This window comes from Cyrtonyx montezumae, unplaced genomic scaffold (assembly GCF_038088225.1).
Source record: "Cyrtonyx montezumae isolate F1298 unplaced genomic scaffold, pur_monq_1.0 scaffold_41, whole genome shotgun sequence".
In the NCBI taxonomy this organism is placed as follows: Eukaryota; Metazoa; Chordata; class Aves; order Galliformes; family Odontophoridae; genus Cyrtonyx; species Cyrtonyx montezumae.
The window spans coordinates 1,316,350-1,333,022 of NW_027072047.1; the positions used below are offsets into that span (position 1 = coordinate 1,316,350).

The 16,673-nt window shown below is 47.7% G+C and overlaps 1 protein-coding gene across 1 annotated transcript; it reads left to right on the forward strand.

Annotated features, from left to right (window-relative positions):
• The first annotated feature begins 7,938 nt into the window (after positions 1–7,938).
• On the forward strand, positions 7,939–15,880 carry SIGLEC15 (sialic acid binding Ig like lectin 15). The gene is made up of 5 exons (XM_065747116.1): positions 7,939–7,990; positions 9,761–10,144; positions 13,553–13,909; positions 14,682–14,712; positions 15,784–15,880. Exons 1-5 carry the CDS (start codon positions 7,939–7,941, stop codon positions 15,878–15,880), a joined length of 921 nt encoding a protein of 306 aa, XP_065603188.1.
• Positions 15,881–16,673: the final 793 nt, after the last annotated feature.

Here is a 16,673-nt window from a genome sequence, read left to right on the forward strand (position 1 = left end):
GGAAATCCCTGCTTATAGATAACAAAAATGATTCCCTCTTCTGGGACTGGTCACTCCATCAGGGCAAGTGAAGTTGCTACCTTCATCTCACCTTATTCCTGTACCAGCTAGGAAGGAGTTGGTCTTGGTTGCATGGAGCCCTAGGAAACCTGATTCTGTGGGCAGCAGCCCAGCCCATGGCTGTGGTGTTGGAACTGGATGGACTTTAATGGCCCTTGCAACCCAAGCCACGCTATGCTGCTATAATAATATGATGCTATGATTCTATGATTTAGTGATTTAAGGAGGTTACGAACTACAATGTGTTTGTAGTGCTCTCATCAGGCAAAAAGTGTCTACAAAACCTCTAAAATACATATGCCTCTGTCTATGACTCACCTTCAGATTTAACTACAGTGAAGACAACCCTGGGACATTCAGGTCAGAGCTGTCAGAGAACGTTGCTTCTGGGTGCAGAACATGAGAGCAAGTAGCCAGCCTTACCTCATTTATTACCTCAACAGCTTGAACTCACATCTGCATCATATCTTTCCTCCCACGTTTGCCCTGGGAGGGCTCGTGGGCACTGTGCCTTCCCTCTCTCGCTTCTACCATACATGGTAACTTGATGCTATGTCAGGTTCAGACTTTAGAATTCAGGAGGAAATTGGTGAAAGCAATGCAGCAATTCAGGTTGTGCTAGAAGCCATGTGGTGGGTCACATTCAATGGAACTGTGCTCTTCTCTGCACATTCAACCCAAACTTGAAGGGAATTGCCTTCAAACACTTGTGTTTGGCTTAGGAGATAGAAACCCACAGAGGACGGAGAACCTCTGGCTGACCCAGCAGTGAGTGAGTTGGGGAGCAGTCAGAGCACCTCTGCCAGTGTGACGCTGCAGGTGGTGCCAAAGTGCATAAATCTCTCTTAAATCACCAACTGTGCTCATTCAACAAGGGCAAGACAAAACACAGACCTCCACAGCCCCACCAGAAGGAGGGGCTAGGACTCCGTTTCTGGTGTCAATTCAAGTGCCTTTAATCTACGTGTCACTCAGCTGTGTTAAAAGACAGGTTTAGTGTCTTTATTTTGCCAGGTGTCTCACACCCTTGCTCACATTAATTAAGCATCACACAGATGACAGGACTTCCATACTGACCAGAGAAGGGAAATGAACCCTGGGCAGGTCCAAGCTCCATGTGCATGGCTAAGGCTCCAGCCAAACCCATTATGACAGAGGTACCTGCATGAGAGTTCTGCATGGAATTCATCATTTGTCATTTTTATTCACGTAACAGCACATCTGGGGTAGGGGAGGATAGTCAGTTGCTGGAAAGCTCATGTTAGGTCAGAGGAGCATTGGATGCAATCAACTTTATGTTTCTATCTTTAAAAAGACACGCAGCTTTGTAAGTCAAGATCCTCTTAGGCTGTCATTCTGAAAGGTCATAATCAGGTATTTTAGGGCAAGACAGTGATTAAATAAGGTGGACCTATGCTTCTGGGTAAGCTTAGGGCCAGGGCTAGTGCTGAGATGAGGCAATCCCACTTTAAAATCTGCAATCTGTAATAAAAGCCTGCATTATCCTGAGCCCTAGTGCTGCTTGGAGAAGGTGGGTGTTAGTGTTCTCACACCCTCAGTCTCATTCTTTTATATAATTTTAGGCCTATTGGTATGGGCGAGGTTGAATAAACCATATCCCAGACTGAATACATGCATTCCAAGCCCAGGTCTTGCTGCTCATAGCATGAAGTTTTAAACAGCCAGAAACGGGGTAAGAAACACATTACACCTGTTCTAACATGAACATGTAGAAGTCAATAGACATCTTAACAGTGAGATGTTTCCTATTTCTTCTTCCATCCATGAAGTTCTGTCCATATTTAGATACAAGCCACTTTTCCTGCAGCATAGCCTGCCAGGTGAGAAGCACCCAAATACACACCTAATTTTCTGTAGCTGATATAAAGCAGAGCTGTTGAGCAGGGGCTCAACAGCAGCCCATAGCTGCTCATCAATTCACTGTCACAGCTTTGGCAGTAGAACAGCTCAAGACGTAACAGTGACAGTATGGCAAGCAGGAGAATTTTTCAGGTCAGAAGCATTTGTAATAGGCCAAGCAAACACCACAGCCAAGTGAGTGAACCTGCAAGACTTTCAAATTGGATCAGTGGGAGCTTGACGTAGTGATGACCATGTTCTACATGTTGACTTGGTGCCAAGAAGTAGGATCAGTGTCACCAACAGCAACAGTTCCCAGCTTGACACCCTCTATCCCTCTCACCCCTTGTACTTTCCTTGCACTCTAGATACTTTGCTGTTGGTTTGAGAACCAAATGGATGCATGGCAGAGAACTGTAGCCCATAGCAGCTCAAAGAAGCTCAGCATGGACCAACTCTTATGGCTCTGCCAATAGAAACCAGAAGGAGGGAAAATACCTCTGGGTCCTCAGACTTACCCCACAGTTACTTCAGGGAAGGGTGCCAGATGTGACAAATCATTAGAATGTATGCAGATTGACACACGAAGGAATTGGGGCAGGACATGTTGATGCTGCCAGAGTAATCACAGTAGAAAACATTGAAACTGGAATTAAGACCCAAAGGGTGGTAGGGTGAATAAGTGGCTCTAGTTTGGTCCTTGATGGTGTGAGGACAGTCCACAGAATGGAGGGCCCATCTGGTTTCTGTGACCAGATCAGCAGTCAGTTCTTCTGTACAGGCACTGAAGAAAGTTATTAATAGTGTATCTACTGCTGACATTATCTATGCCAGAATATATATATGTATATATATAAAGACAAACTGAACTTGATTGGCTGTATATTAGGAAAAACTTCTCAGAAAGAGTGGTAGGGCCCTGGCATAGGCTGCCCAGAGACATGGTGGAGTCTCTATCTCTGGAAGTGTTCTAGAATGGTGGAGATGTGGCACATGGGAACATGGTCAGTAGGAATAGTGGGATGGGTTGGAATTGGTCTTGGGGATCTTGGAGGTCTTTTCTAACCTCAGTGATTCTATGAATATGGAAAGCACACTGTTTTTGGTGCTAGACCAGAAGCAACTTTCCTAGATGCTACTTCAGCACTGAGCTGAAAGAAAAGGTCATAGATAACAGATTTTTAATCATAAGGCATCAACAGAAGAAGACTAGGATCATTTCTTCATATCCAGCCTCAACTATGCCTTGAAAATCAAGGTGACTTTGTGTATATCATGGCAGTTAAATGCGCTGCATCAGCAAAATACTGCTCTGAAAGATGGTTTTGTAAGTAGAATCACTTATGTGATTTTCCTGATACTTGGTAAACAACCCCACTTATACCATGCAATGAGAAAATTGAGTCAAACTCCCTTGCTCCTTGTAAATCTGCCCCTACAAGTGATTCACAGGAGTGAAGAAGAAATTGGTTTCTATTTTACTTCTGACTGGCAACTTTGCTGTGATCCAATGCCTCTCAGAAAGTTTAAATCACAGCCTGAGAGCAAAAACTACTGTTTGTAGAGTTGTATTTGTAACAAAGGCCTTCTTCCTGTTAGCCAGAATCACAGAATTGCAGGGGTTGGAAAAGACTTCAAGAGGTCATCAAGTCCAATCTTCCCCCTGCTAAAGTAAGTACCCTACAATAGGTTGGATTGATCAGCATCCAGATAGGTCTTGAATATCTCCACAGAAGGAGACTCCACAACCTCTCTGGACAGCCTGTGTCAGTGCTCCTTCACCCTTACAGTAGAGAAGTTTGCCACATGCTATTATGGAGCTTCCTATGTTCAAGTTTTAGGCCATGGCTCATTGCCCTGTCTCTCTACACCACCAAGAAGATCCTGGCCTCATCTGTTTGCCTCCCACCATCCTTCAGATATTTATAAACACACACATTGGCTAATTGGCGTTTGGCTTATTTGGAAATAAGACATTGGATGGTAGAGATGGTTTCTTGCATTGTTTTCAATTAACAGTGACCACCATTGAGGCAGAACCCAATGAGATTTACCTGATGAAAAGAGTGAGAGAGAAGGTGAAGATATTCCTGGTGTCACCATTTATAAACAAGGGGTTAACAAGCCACTTAACCTATACAGGATGCAGCTCTAACAGTGTGTGTGGTGTCCTGGAGTGCACACCAGACAAAGAAATACCACCTGTTGGTGCCTACACATCGGACAGTCGCCAAGCAAAGCCCATCCTGGGCACCACATGCTGGGCTGCCAGTGTTTGCTGACAGCAGAGGACATTCTGTTGCTGACACCATCAGATTGCTGCCACCTAGGCAAGAATTAGTTCCTGACATGCATTAAACACAGAGCCAGCAAAATAAACAACAACAACGCTATTTCTTTTATTTAAATGAAAATAAGGCTTTGGGGGTATAATTTTTCAGAAAGAATTAAAAAAATATAGAGAGAGAGTTTCCCTTTCCTACCCCTCCCTCCAAAAAATGACTGGGTTTGACATGGATGGTTTTGTTTATGAAATCTTTTGAGCAGATTCAAGCTGCTTTGTCTATAGATTTTCAACTTCATATTTTTGAACACTAAAAACGTTTTGAACATTAAAAAATGGCTCATTATGAACAATAAAAAAATCAGTCCAGAGATACAAACAGAAGGATTAACAGAGGTGCACTGATCTGCTAGGTATTTGACCAGGAGATGCTGGAGTAAAACGTCAAAGAGGGAAAGGTTTTAGCTGCAGCTACTCCTTACAGAAAACAAACAAACAAAAAAAAACAAAAACAAAAAAAAAAAAAAAAAAACCCAAACAAACAAAAAAAAAACACGTTTTGAGCACGGAGTTCCCTTTTAATCTTTCGTTTCAGACCACTGAGACCCTCCATGCCAAGTGCTGGGGGACGGCACCAAAAAAGCTCTCATCACAAACAGACAAAATCAAACAGCACATGAAGAAGAGTGCAGAGGGCAGAAAAGGCACAGAACTGTTCGTGTAAGGGTACAAGTCCTTTATTTACTGCTTGTGTCTCATACCCTCAGGTTGCTCTGATGGCAGGCTCATTTGTGAATATTTGTAACAATCAAGGAGAGCTTTCTGCTTGCACCACAGCCTGCTCAGAGGGGACGTGCACTGTGACACTATTGCCTGCAGGAAGTGTGGTGCTCAAAGACTCCCCCAAAAACTCTAGGAATAAACAGGAAACCCCCCTCCTTTGCAGGCACTCGGGGAGCAACTAAGGGAGCTTAGAAGCATGAGGAGGACCGGCTTTAAATCTTTAAACCACATCTCCACGCCCCAGCTCTGCAAGGGTTTGCAGGAGTTAAGATGGGAACAAGGGGGGGGGGGGGGTGTGGTGTGTAAAGCGTTGGAAATGTTCTGGAGCGGAGTACTGCAAGGAAGGAAGCGCAGTCCTTGAGAGCACAAGAGCATCCTCTTCTCTGAGCTCCGGGGGCCCTCCAGCGGCCGTGCACCCACTGCTGCCGGAGCTGCCCAGCCGCTGCTGCTGCTGCTGCTGCTGCTGCTGGGAGATGAGGAAAGAAGGGCCCGCCAGGGGCATAGCTGACGAGATAAGGGGCAGTCAGACATCACCCCGTCCTCTGGTGGGAAGGGAGGGCAGCAAATCTCAGTTTTAGACCTAATGGGGAATATGTGCTCCCGGGTTAAATTTAGCATCGCAGGGTCACTAAATGGGACGGGAGCATGGCTGGTACTTCAGAATCCTAGAAGTACTGTTACAGCATCCTTATTTGTTCTGATTGATAGCTTTTCTGTAATTACCCACCCCTGGTCCCTCTCAGGCTGATGCTACCACGCATGATAGATCTTTGGCTGCCCTATGAAGCATATCTTTCTAATTCTGCTCCACAAGTTCTGTTTCAGCAGCAGCATCCCAGTTTGGAATGATTGGGCTGGAAGGGACCTTAAAGCCCACCATATCCACCCTGCTGTGGGCTGGGTGCCCTTCACTAGATGGCACTGCCCAGGGCCCCATTCATGGCCCAGCTCCCTCAGCCTGTCTTCCTAACAGTGATGCTCCAGCCCTATGAGCATCTTCACAGCCTCCTGAACTCACTCCAACAGCTCCACATCCTTCTTGTGCTGGGTGGCCCAGGTCTGGACACAGCACTCCAGATAGAGAGCTCAGTTCACTTCCAGCCCAGAATAGCAACAATGAGAGACTCATCATCATCATGGAAACATGGACAGAGCAGGGAACCTCAACCAGGCAGATTTCCCAGCTCAGCCCTGTGTCTGCTCAGGGGGATTTATACCTAAAGATGATAACAAACAGCACGTGCAAGTGGTAAAGCTCTGCTGGCTTGCAGGCTCCATTGCCTCAAATGAGGTCAAGGTGGGGCAGACTACAAGAGCTTCCTCCAGACCGATGAGCTCCTGAATGCCCCAAACGTCCCTACTGCCCCATCACCCAGTCATAGAAGGAGATGAGGTTACACAAGCCATTTTGTGCTTGTCCAACCTCATCTCCTTCTATGACTGGGTGACCAGACAGGTAGATGAGGGAAAGGCTGTTGATGTAGTCTACCTGGACTTCAGCAAGGCCTTCGACACGGTCTCCCACAGTATTCTCCTGAGGAAACTGGCAGCCCGTGGTGTGGACAGGTTCACTCTTCTCTGAGTGGAGAACTGGCTGGAGGGCCATGCCCAGAGGGTAGTGGTGAATGGAGTTAAGTCCAGCTGGCGTCCTGTTACAAGTGGTGTCCCCCAAGGGTCAGTTTTGGGGCCCATCTTGTTTCATATCTTTATTGATGACCTAGACGAGGGAATTGAGTGTACCCTCAGTAAGTTTGCAGATGACACCAAGTTGAGAGGATGTGTCAAACTGCCTGAGGGTAGGGAGGCCCTTCAGAGGGATTTGGATAGGCTGAACAGCTGGGCTGAGCTCAATGGGATGAGGTTCAATAAGACCAAGTGCCGGGTCCTGCACTTTGGCCACAATAACCCCATGCAATGCTATAGGCTTGGGGCAGAATGGCTTGAAGAACGTAGAGAGGAAAAGGACCTGGGGGTGTTGGTTGATGCTCGGCTTAACATGAGCCGGCAGTGTGCCCAGGTGGCCAAGAAGGCCAACAGCATCCTGGCCTGTATTAGAAATAGTGTAGCCAGCAGGAGCAGGGAGGTGATCATCCCCCTGTACTCAACTCTGGTGCGGCCGCACCTCGAGTACTGTGTTCAGTTTTGGGCCCCTCACTACAGGAAGGACATTGAGGCCCTGGAGCGTGTTCAGAGAAGGGCAACAAAACTGGTGAGGGGTCTGGAGCACAAGTCTTATGAGGAGCGGCTGAGGGAGCTGGGATTGTTCAGTCTGGAGAAGAGGAGGCTCAGAGGAGACCTTATTGCACTCTACCACTTCCTGAAGGGGGGCTGTGGTGAGGAGGGGGTGGGCCTCTTCTCCCTGATAAATAATGACAGGATGAGAGGGAATGGCCACAAGTTGCGCCGTGGAAGATTTAGATTAGACCTGAGGAAACATTTTTTCTCTGAAAGAGTGGTCAGGCACTGGAATGGCCTGCCTAGGGAGGTGGTTGAGGCACCGTCCCTAGCGCTGTTCAAGAAGCGTTTAGATGAGGTGCTAAGGGATTTGATTTAGTAGTTGGGTAGGGATAGTGATAGGAGGATGGTTGGACTAGATGATCTTGTAGGTCCTTCCCAACCTTATGAACCTTATGAACCTTATGAACCCTCGTGGAGGGGGTGCTTGCAGCCCCATCCTTCAGACCCTTTCCCTCAGCTGGAAAACGGCAACACACTGATTCCTTCAGTTGTATTTTTCACATGACTGACCACAAAACTATTAATACAACTAGAGCCAGTTCAGATGGACAACTCATTCCCTCCTAGGAGAGGAAAACCGCAGCTTCTTCCATCCCTGGAAAAAATAAAAAATAAATAAAAAAAACCCTTTTGTGTTGACAAGATCAGCAGTGCAGAAGTAGCTGAGACAAATCTGGTTTGCTGATACACCCCAGTGGAGAACCTCAACCAGCATGAGAGAGTACACTTTGTTTCTTCTGTTCGTCCTTTCCATCTTCAGGAAGGGTGAGTTCTGAGCTTGCTACTGTTCCGTCTGATCAGGGCCTTTTTTTTTTTTTTTTTCCCCTTTTTCCTCTGCTTTTATAACTTGTGTAGGAAGTTCATCTTTCTCAGCAGTCAGAAGCCCTGTTTCATCCTGCTTCATGTTCCTCAGAGGTGATACACAGTGCATACAGTTTGCTGCAGCTCCACTGTGCACTTCAGCCCATGGATAACTTTAAGCATGTGCTTAAGTCCTATTAAAGTCCATGGGATTTTGTTAAATATGCTGTCAAACTGTTTGCTAGAGCAAGTTTAATGGCTGAGGGCTCTTGATATGGTTATCATGACCTCAAATCCTTTCCACTGACAACTAGTAGATATACTTAGAGTTCTTCTACCCGTGGGGTACTGAGCTTAGAGAGCCCATGAGCTTCCTGGAGTTTCTGTGGCCTTGTACAGCAGATAATCCAGGCTGCAAAAGGTAATCACATCATTACAGTGAGTGACAAGGCACCATGCCCCCAGACCTCCATAATTAAAATATTGACTTGGCACAAATTCCAGCTAAACAACTTAATGGAAGAGAACCAGTCCTACCTTGGCCTTTGTCCATTGTGCAGTACACCATAACATTAGTACTGTCTGCACATCCACTGGGATATTTGTAAAATATTAGGGACAGCAGACATAAACACAAGCACCAATCCTAACTTAGCTTTTATTTGATCAACCTGACAGATGAATTCCCACAGATCAAAGCAAAGTCAGCAGTTTATTTACAGGAGGCAAATTATTTACATTTTTCTCCAATTATTCTCAGCTGTGGAGGTGAAACCTCCTCATTTAATGAAGCCACCAAGTAAGTTATATAAGACAGGAATGCAGCCACAGACACTCCTGAAGCCACAGTCTGGTGCTGCAGCTGTTGCGAATAGAAATAGGGTTGATAGATACAAGTATCTATATAGCAAGAGCTGCCTGCAAGAGATATTTGTTGATGTTATTGGTTACTGGAGAAGGGAAATGGATGAGACACTGAGTTTCCCCAATATATTTCAAGGCTGGAGAGCACATTCATTCAGGTGAAGGCTGTTTTCATCACCAGACAGAACTGATGAGTCTGGGTCTGGTGGCAGCAACTTAGATTTACTGTGACCATTTACCATGACAAGGATTTACAGTGGCCAAATTCCAACCGTTCGTGACATCCTGGCTGGAAAACCCAGAACTTCCCCTCCTGCGAGGCCAAGACAAGGCCTGTCTGGGAAGATGCAGGCAGCTGGAGCCCATGTGTTGCCAACCTGCTCTGTTACCAGGGAGCTGCTTGCTTTGCAGCCTCCTGAGTGCATGCACCCAAACACAGAGGGGCTGCATTAACTGGATTCCAATGCTTGAACCCATCAGATCTCTGAATATATTATTTATACACACACATACACATAGTATATTTAAGGAAGCGTGTGTCTGCAAGCACACAACTTTCATCTGCAAACAACCATGTTACACAGCTTCACAGTGGATGCCTGCAGGTCAGCTATTGCTGAAATGGAAAGATCTGCTTGAAAATTATATTGCTTTCAACATGAGCTAGGAAATTCCCTCAGCCCCGTTGCAGACTGGTACCAAATCCAGCCCCAGTAACCACCTGCAAATCCCCTGCACAGGGTACCGTCCTTGGTGGAGCAAAGGGCATTCATTTTCTGTCTGATGAGAGAGTAGATACAGGATGGATGACCAACTCTCTTCTTAAATACCTCGTGTAAATCAGTCCTGATTGTCTGTTGTTGCTCCTAGGTGTACAGTGCAATAGCTGGTCCATTCACGTCCCATCTGATGTCACTGGTGAACTCGGGAAGATGGCTATTCTGCCCTGCACCTTTACACACCCTTACAAAACCTTTGACCGTACCCTCACTGCCATTTGGAGGATCAAGGAGCCATACAATGGCACCATAGTGTTCAAGTGCACCAGCCAGAGTGCCAGTGAGCTCTGCAAGACTGCTGTCAGCTACAAAAACAAATACAAACTCTTTGGCAACCCCCGGCACAAAGACCTTTCAATCAGGATTGACAACCTCACCTGGAATGACAGCGAGAGGTACTTCTGCCGCGTGGAGTTCTCTGGGGATATCCATGACAAGTATGAAAGCAGGAATGGGATAAAGTTGCACTTGATTGGTAAGACAGCATCAAGTGCCCCGGGGGGAGGGGCAGGGGACGAGGGAACCTAGGGAAGAATAACCACATGTACTGGTGCAGGCTGGGGGATGAGCTGCTGGAGAGGAGCTCTGAGAAGAGGGACATGGGTGTCCTGGTGGATGACAGGTTGACCGTGAGCACTCTGCCCTGGTGGCCAAGAAGGACAATGGGATCCTGGGGTGTATTAAGAAGAGTGTGGCCAGCAGGTTGAGAGAGGTGATCCTCCCTCTCTGTTCTGCCCTGGTGAGGCCTCACCTGGAGTACTGTGTCCAGTTCTGGGCTCCTCGGATTCTTGGGGATGTGGGCCACATCTATAAGTATCTAAGGAGCAGAAGGCAAAGGGATGAGGCTGAACTCTTCTCAACAGTGTGTGGCAAAAGGATGAGGGGAAATGGCCACAAACTGAAGCACAGGAAGTTCTGCACAAATGTGCATGGGAACTTCTTCACAGTGCAGTGATGGAACACTGGAGCTGCACACAGAAGTGGTGGAGTCTCCTTCTCTGGAGACATTCCAGACCCGCCTGGACGCCTACCTGTGCAACTTGGGCTGGCAGCTGCTTTGGCAGGGGGTTGGACTCAGTGATCTCTGGAGGTCCCTTCCAACTCCTACAGTTTTGTGGTTCTGTGAAATGTGGAAAGAGATGAGATGGTAACAGAACGGGATCTGAGATGTTTATTCTTCCAAAATGTTGGGTTTTCCAGGTTCAGTCAGCCTTAAGGAAGATCTGTAACATTTTGACAGGGAATACTCACTGCAGGCTTCCGGTCTGAAGTGATGTGCACACTGCAAGGAAGGGAACAGGAACTAAACACTGCAGGAGATGAGGAAATAGCTGGGTTCTGGCTGCCCAGGTGATAGCCAGGCAAGTCCTGAATATTGTTCCTGCAGCATGGGGTCATTGTGGGCTGTGGAGAGGCAAGCTGGGCTCTGCATCTCATGGGGTGAGGCTAGAAATGGCCTCTTCATCAGGATTTAAGATGGACTTTGTGACCACTTCTGGCTGGGAGCAGCATCTCAGCTCAGTCACACTTAGCTCAGTGCACCTGATTCTGTCCCTCTGGAGAGATCCATGCAACCTTAGGATGAGAAATCATGGGGAATGGGTGTTACACAGCATCCTTATGGCAGCATGAGTTAAGAAGTCCTTCTGCAGGGTAGACATCTGCATGGAAATTACATTTGAATCCTGAATCATAGAATCATGGAACCATTAAGACTAGAAAAGACCTCAACGATCAATCATCCCAACCGTCCACCTACCACTAATACTGCCCACTAAAATATGTCCCTAAGTGTGACATCTATACACACTCCTAGAAATATTTCAAGGTGCAGGGACACCACCACCTCCCTGGGCAGCCCATTCCAATGCCTGACCACTCTTTGAAGGAGTTTTTCCTAATATCCAACCTGAATCTCCCCTGGCACCACCTGGGGCAATTCTCTCTTGTCTCTGTTATATGGCTGAAGAAGCTGACCCCCACCTTACCACAACCTCTTTTCAGGGAGCTGCAGAGAGGATTAAGGTTCCCCCCTGAGCCACCTCTTCTCCAGACTGAACCATGTCAGTTCCCTCAGCCATTCTGAACAAGACCTGTGCTCCATGCCATCCACAACTCCATCATCCTTCTCTGGACATGCTCCAGGGCCTTAGTGTCTGTAGGACCCACCAGGAGAGCTGCTGGAAGGACACACACAGGGAAATGGTGGACGGTGGACAACAAACTGGGCACGAGGCAGCAGTGTGCAATTGCAGCCAGGAAGGACAACAGTACCCTAGGCTGCATCAGCAATGGGGTGGCAGCAGGCAGGAGGGGGCTGTCGCCTTCTGCTCTGCCTGGTAAGGCTCCATCTGGAGTACCTCACCTAAGTGTGGGGTCCCCAGCACAAGAAGGACATGGAGCTGCTGGAGTGGGTCCATAAGAAAGCCATGAAGATGCTCAGTGGGCTGGAGCACCTCTCCTACAGACACAAGCTGAGGGAGCTGGGCTGGTTCAGCTCAGAAAAGAGAAGGTCCTGTGGACACCTCCTTGCAGCCCTCAGTGCCAAAAAGAAGCTCATAACGAGGGGGAGAACTGGTTTCTCACAGAGTGTTAGAACACAGAGAAGTGGCTTTAAACTAAGAGAACATTTAGGTTAGGTGTTAGAAATTCTTTACTCAGAGGGCAGTGAGGCCCTGACAGTTCTGCCCAGAGCAGTGTGGATATCTCATCCCTGGAGGTGCCCAAGGCCATGGCTAGGGCCCTGGGCAGGCTGGGCTAATGAGAGAGAGCCAGCCCATGGCAGGGGTTGGAACTAGATGGACTGTAGGGCCCCTTTCAACCCAATCGTTGTATGATTTATGAGAGGTGAACCACACAGAAGCCAAAATTTGGGTCTTGAAATGATAGGAGACCACCAGATTCCATTGAAACCCATGCAGTGCTCAGAGTGCAGAACTTACAGTGTTATCAAGCTGATAATCTGCTTGTGAAGATTTAAAAAAAGGCCATCTTTCAGAGCAGCTCAGCATAGCAGAGAGCTGAGCAATTTTGGGTAGGTTTCCAGCACTCTGTCTGTGCCCTCCACCTCAGGGCTTCCACCACACTGTGCTTATAGTGGAGTGCTTGGCTCCTCTCAGAGGGTGTTCTTACTGATCTAGCAAGAGTGAGGACACCTGTGTGTGGCCTCAGGAGCGGGCTCATACCTTAAGCAAAAGTGCACAGACACTCCGTGTTGGATGGTTTTGTCTGTGAAGTGAAACTGCCTCACAGATGCTGTGCGCTGCAGGCAGTCAGACTGTGCCTGAGGATGAGTTCACGTACTGCAGGGAAGTGCTGAGCAATCAGGGCTCTGCCTCTGTGGAGTTGATCTGAAATATGCACTGATCATGAGAGGAGCAATATGCAGGTGCTGCACAGGCTCGGTGCCCCCACTGCTCCCTGTGTTGGGAGCATATCCCTGCAGTACAAAGGGCAGGAATTAAATAACGCTTTAGAGGTCAGTTTGTGCAACCTGGGCTGGGAGCTGCTTTGGCAGGGGGGTTGGACTCAGTGATCTCTGGAGGTCCCTTCCAGCCTTTACAGTTCTGTGGTTCTGTGTCAGCACAGCTTCTTTAGAGGACAAGTCCAAAGGCTGCAAAATTCAGCGGTGCCTCACCTCTGTGCATGCCCTAAATGGTTTTTACCACCGTACAAAGAGGTCCCTGACAACAGTTTGCCACACGTGGTAAGCCTGAGACCCCAGGGAAAGGGCTCACTGGAGCAGATCCTTCCTTGTGTGTTCTGCAGGCCAGGATCCAAGGAAAATGAGGAAGTTTGATCACAACATTATCCTGTTACACTGTGCATCAAAGCCATAATTGAAACGTGACGTATTTCCCATCTTTTCCCATAATCTCCACAGCTCCCCCCAGGATCATTAACATCACTGTCAGCTCCAATGGGGATCACACCTTCAAAGCCCGCTGCACTGCCGAGGGGGAGCCAGCCCCGACCCTGACGTGGACCAGCCCCCACTCCAGCAACCTCACCTCAGTCACAAACGTGAACCACCACGTCACCAAGGAGCTCCAGTACCTCACACACGACGGCAAATACACGTGCACAGCTGTCAACAGCCACGGGAGAGCAGAGGGATCAGTCTACTTCTATAAGTTCAAGGCGTCCAACAGCTCCTTTTTCCTGGTCCTCATTTTTGTGCCGCTGGGAATTAAAGTCCTTGTTTTGCTGCTGATACTGGGTTTGACCCTGTTCCCCAGAGGTACGTATCCCTGTCTGCTCCATCAGACTGGTAACCCACGATGCGATGCAGCAGATAAAATCAGACAAGGGAGGGGGAAGTTTTTTGTTACTACCTTAATTTCCACCCTAGGAAAATGGCATGCATAATGGAAAATTAGGAGCAAATAAGAGGGACCTGCTGGTTTGATGGTCACAGCCTGGAGATGCAAGGCGTCATTCAGGATGGGATCTCTAAATGGAGCAAGCAGGGGTTTCCCTGTGCCCAAATTAAAATGTCAATAAATCAACAGGTGTGCAATTAGTAGGGAACTTGCTGCCTACACAAACAGATTTTATTTGTATTAAACAGATTAATTGCTACCTCTCCCCCAGCCCATAGGCAGGATTTACCTCTACTGCAGCTAAATCACCTGGAGTCAGCATCCTTCTCACTCCCCAGAGCATCTCCACCTGCATGCTTCCCAGCCTGCAGCATGATCCTATTTACACCCGTTCAGGATGGCGTCCGTGCTGTGCACAGAGCTCCACAGCTCAGGCTTCACAGTTGTCACATCACCACAGCATGTCCACAGAGACAGGCTGATGTCAGCAACTCACCAAAGCCTCCAGCTGCAGAATTTGTAAGAAATACTCCTCTCCTCATGCTGCAGTGCCTAATTCCTATCCTGGCAGCGGCGAACCATTCACCAGTGTTATCAGTTAACCTCTAGTGCATGTTCCCCTTGGCTCTCTATCAGTCTTGGCTCCCCAGCTCACCATGCTAACCTTGTGTATCCGCTCTCATTTAACAGGTCCTTCCTCCACTCCATCCAGTCTGGCTTGGTAAGAGTATCCCACCTTCTATTCATGTTATCCAGCAGGAGGGTGGAGATGGACAAGGAAAGAAGTACAATTTGTCCTACAACTTCTGGCCTCACAGCAGGCTCCCGGGATGAGAAAAGGGTTGGGCTGATGGTCAAGCAAGCTGGTGTAAGGAATCAAAGCTTGAGGGGCAACTGAGAACAGACCCCAAGGACAAGGAACTTGAAGAGACTGTGGCACATGGATGCAGCAGGAGCAGGGGACAAGCAGAAGTTTAGGTGTCCCACAGGCCCAGGAAGTGTTAGGATGTCATACTAAACTAGCAAAAGAACTCCAGTTTCTGTTGGGGCAGAAGGAGGACCTAAGCCAAGCATGGAAGAAAGTTCAGAGATAACAAATAGCCCACATCAGAGCCAGTTCAGGTGTGGCAGGGCCCAAAGCCTAGCTGCAATCTCAACCATCCTCCCACAGTACCAGCAGCATCTCCCAATACCCAAGACAACTCTGCTCTTGGAGACTCCTGTCAGCAGTTGGGGCCAAACTGGTGTCAGATGGGTAAAAATGTAAGACAACCTTTACGTTGAACAGACAGAAACTGTACCTAAGGCCAGATGAATTTGCTCCCTTCCAGCCCATGTTATCTATGATATCTCTTTCCCTCACCATACCCAAGAAATGTGTCCATCTCAGCAGGATGTGTGCAGCATGAGGCTACAGCCCGAGAAGCAATAGGGAATTTAATTGTAGAGTTAGATTTTTAATAATTATTAGCAGAAGCATGATGTCACTTATTTAATATATAAGCAATAATGAACCTTTGCTTGCATTTGTAAATACAAAGATGAAAGCTTAAAAACCAGTGCAGGAGAGGCTTGTCACAATATTCTGAGGCCCTAGAGTAGCAGGAACCACAATAGCAGCTGATGTTAAGGATGTAGAGGTTCATTCTGGACACTAATGTAAAACTCTGGGTGCAAACCAGGCACTGAAAACCATCAGCTTCACAGGAGAGGACCCGTACTGCAGGGACAGTTAGCTGTAGCCACTTAGGAAAATCTCATGCCTCACCTTATCCCCTTCTTCCACCACCAGGCCGCAGCCACAGGACTCCACGTACGAGAACTTTGACCGCAGATGTGGGGGTAGCTGCAGCCTGCCAGCAGCACAACCTGCAGCAAGATGCAGCTGAGCACCTGGGCTGTCCTACCCGCACCCACTTGCATGGTTTGAACCCCATCCCCCTCTGTACAAAGCTGGATCATCTTATGGTGCCTCTTCCCTCTGAACCTGAGACAGTTGTTGACTTGGGTCAAGCAAGCCATGTAGGCGCGCATTCTCCACCTCTGCTGAGACTTAAAATGAACATAAGACATCAAAGCAAAGACAGACAGAAGAAAGAAAAGAGAAAATAAAGAGTGGTGGAGCTGGAAAAGCTCTGTAACTTCTGCAAGTTTTATTATGGTTGTTATTAAACTCTGGAAGTTAGAGAATGATCTAAAATCCCGATTTTCAAGAGGAGTCCAAACAGAGGTTTTCAGTGAGCTGGTATTGCTGACAGCATGACATTCAATGGGCAGTTTGTAATGCTACTCTCCTGCTGGTGCTACCTGCTACACAAACCCACAGGCACACACAAAGCTCTGATGCTGTGCGCAGAATCATAGAATCACTCAGGTTGGAAAAGACCTCAAAGATCATTGAGTCCAACCACGACCCAACCATACTGCCCTCACTCTAACAACCCTCTGCTAAATCATGGCCCTGAGAACCACAACCAAATGTTTTTTAAACACATTCAGGGATGGTGACTCCACCATCTCCCTGCAGAGCCTACTCCAGGGCTGAACAACCCTTTCTGTCAAGAACTGTTTCCTGATATCCAACCTAAACTTACCCTGGTGCAACTTAAGGCCATTTCCCCTCGCCCTGTCACTGTCACCAGTGAGAAGAACCCAACCCCTCTCTTGCTGTAAGCACCTTTC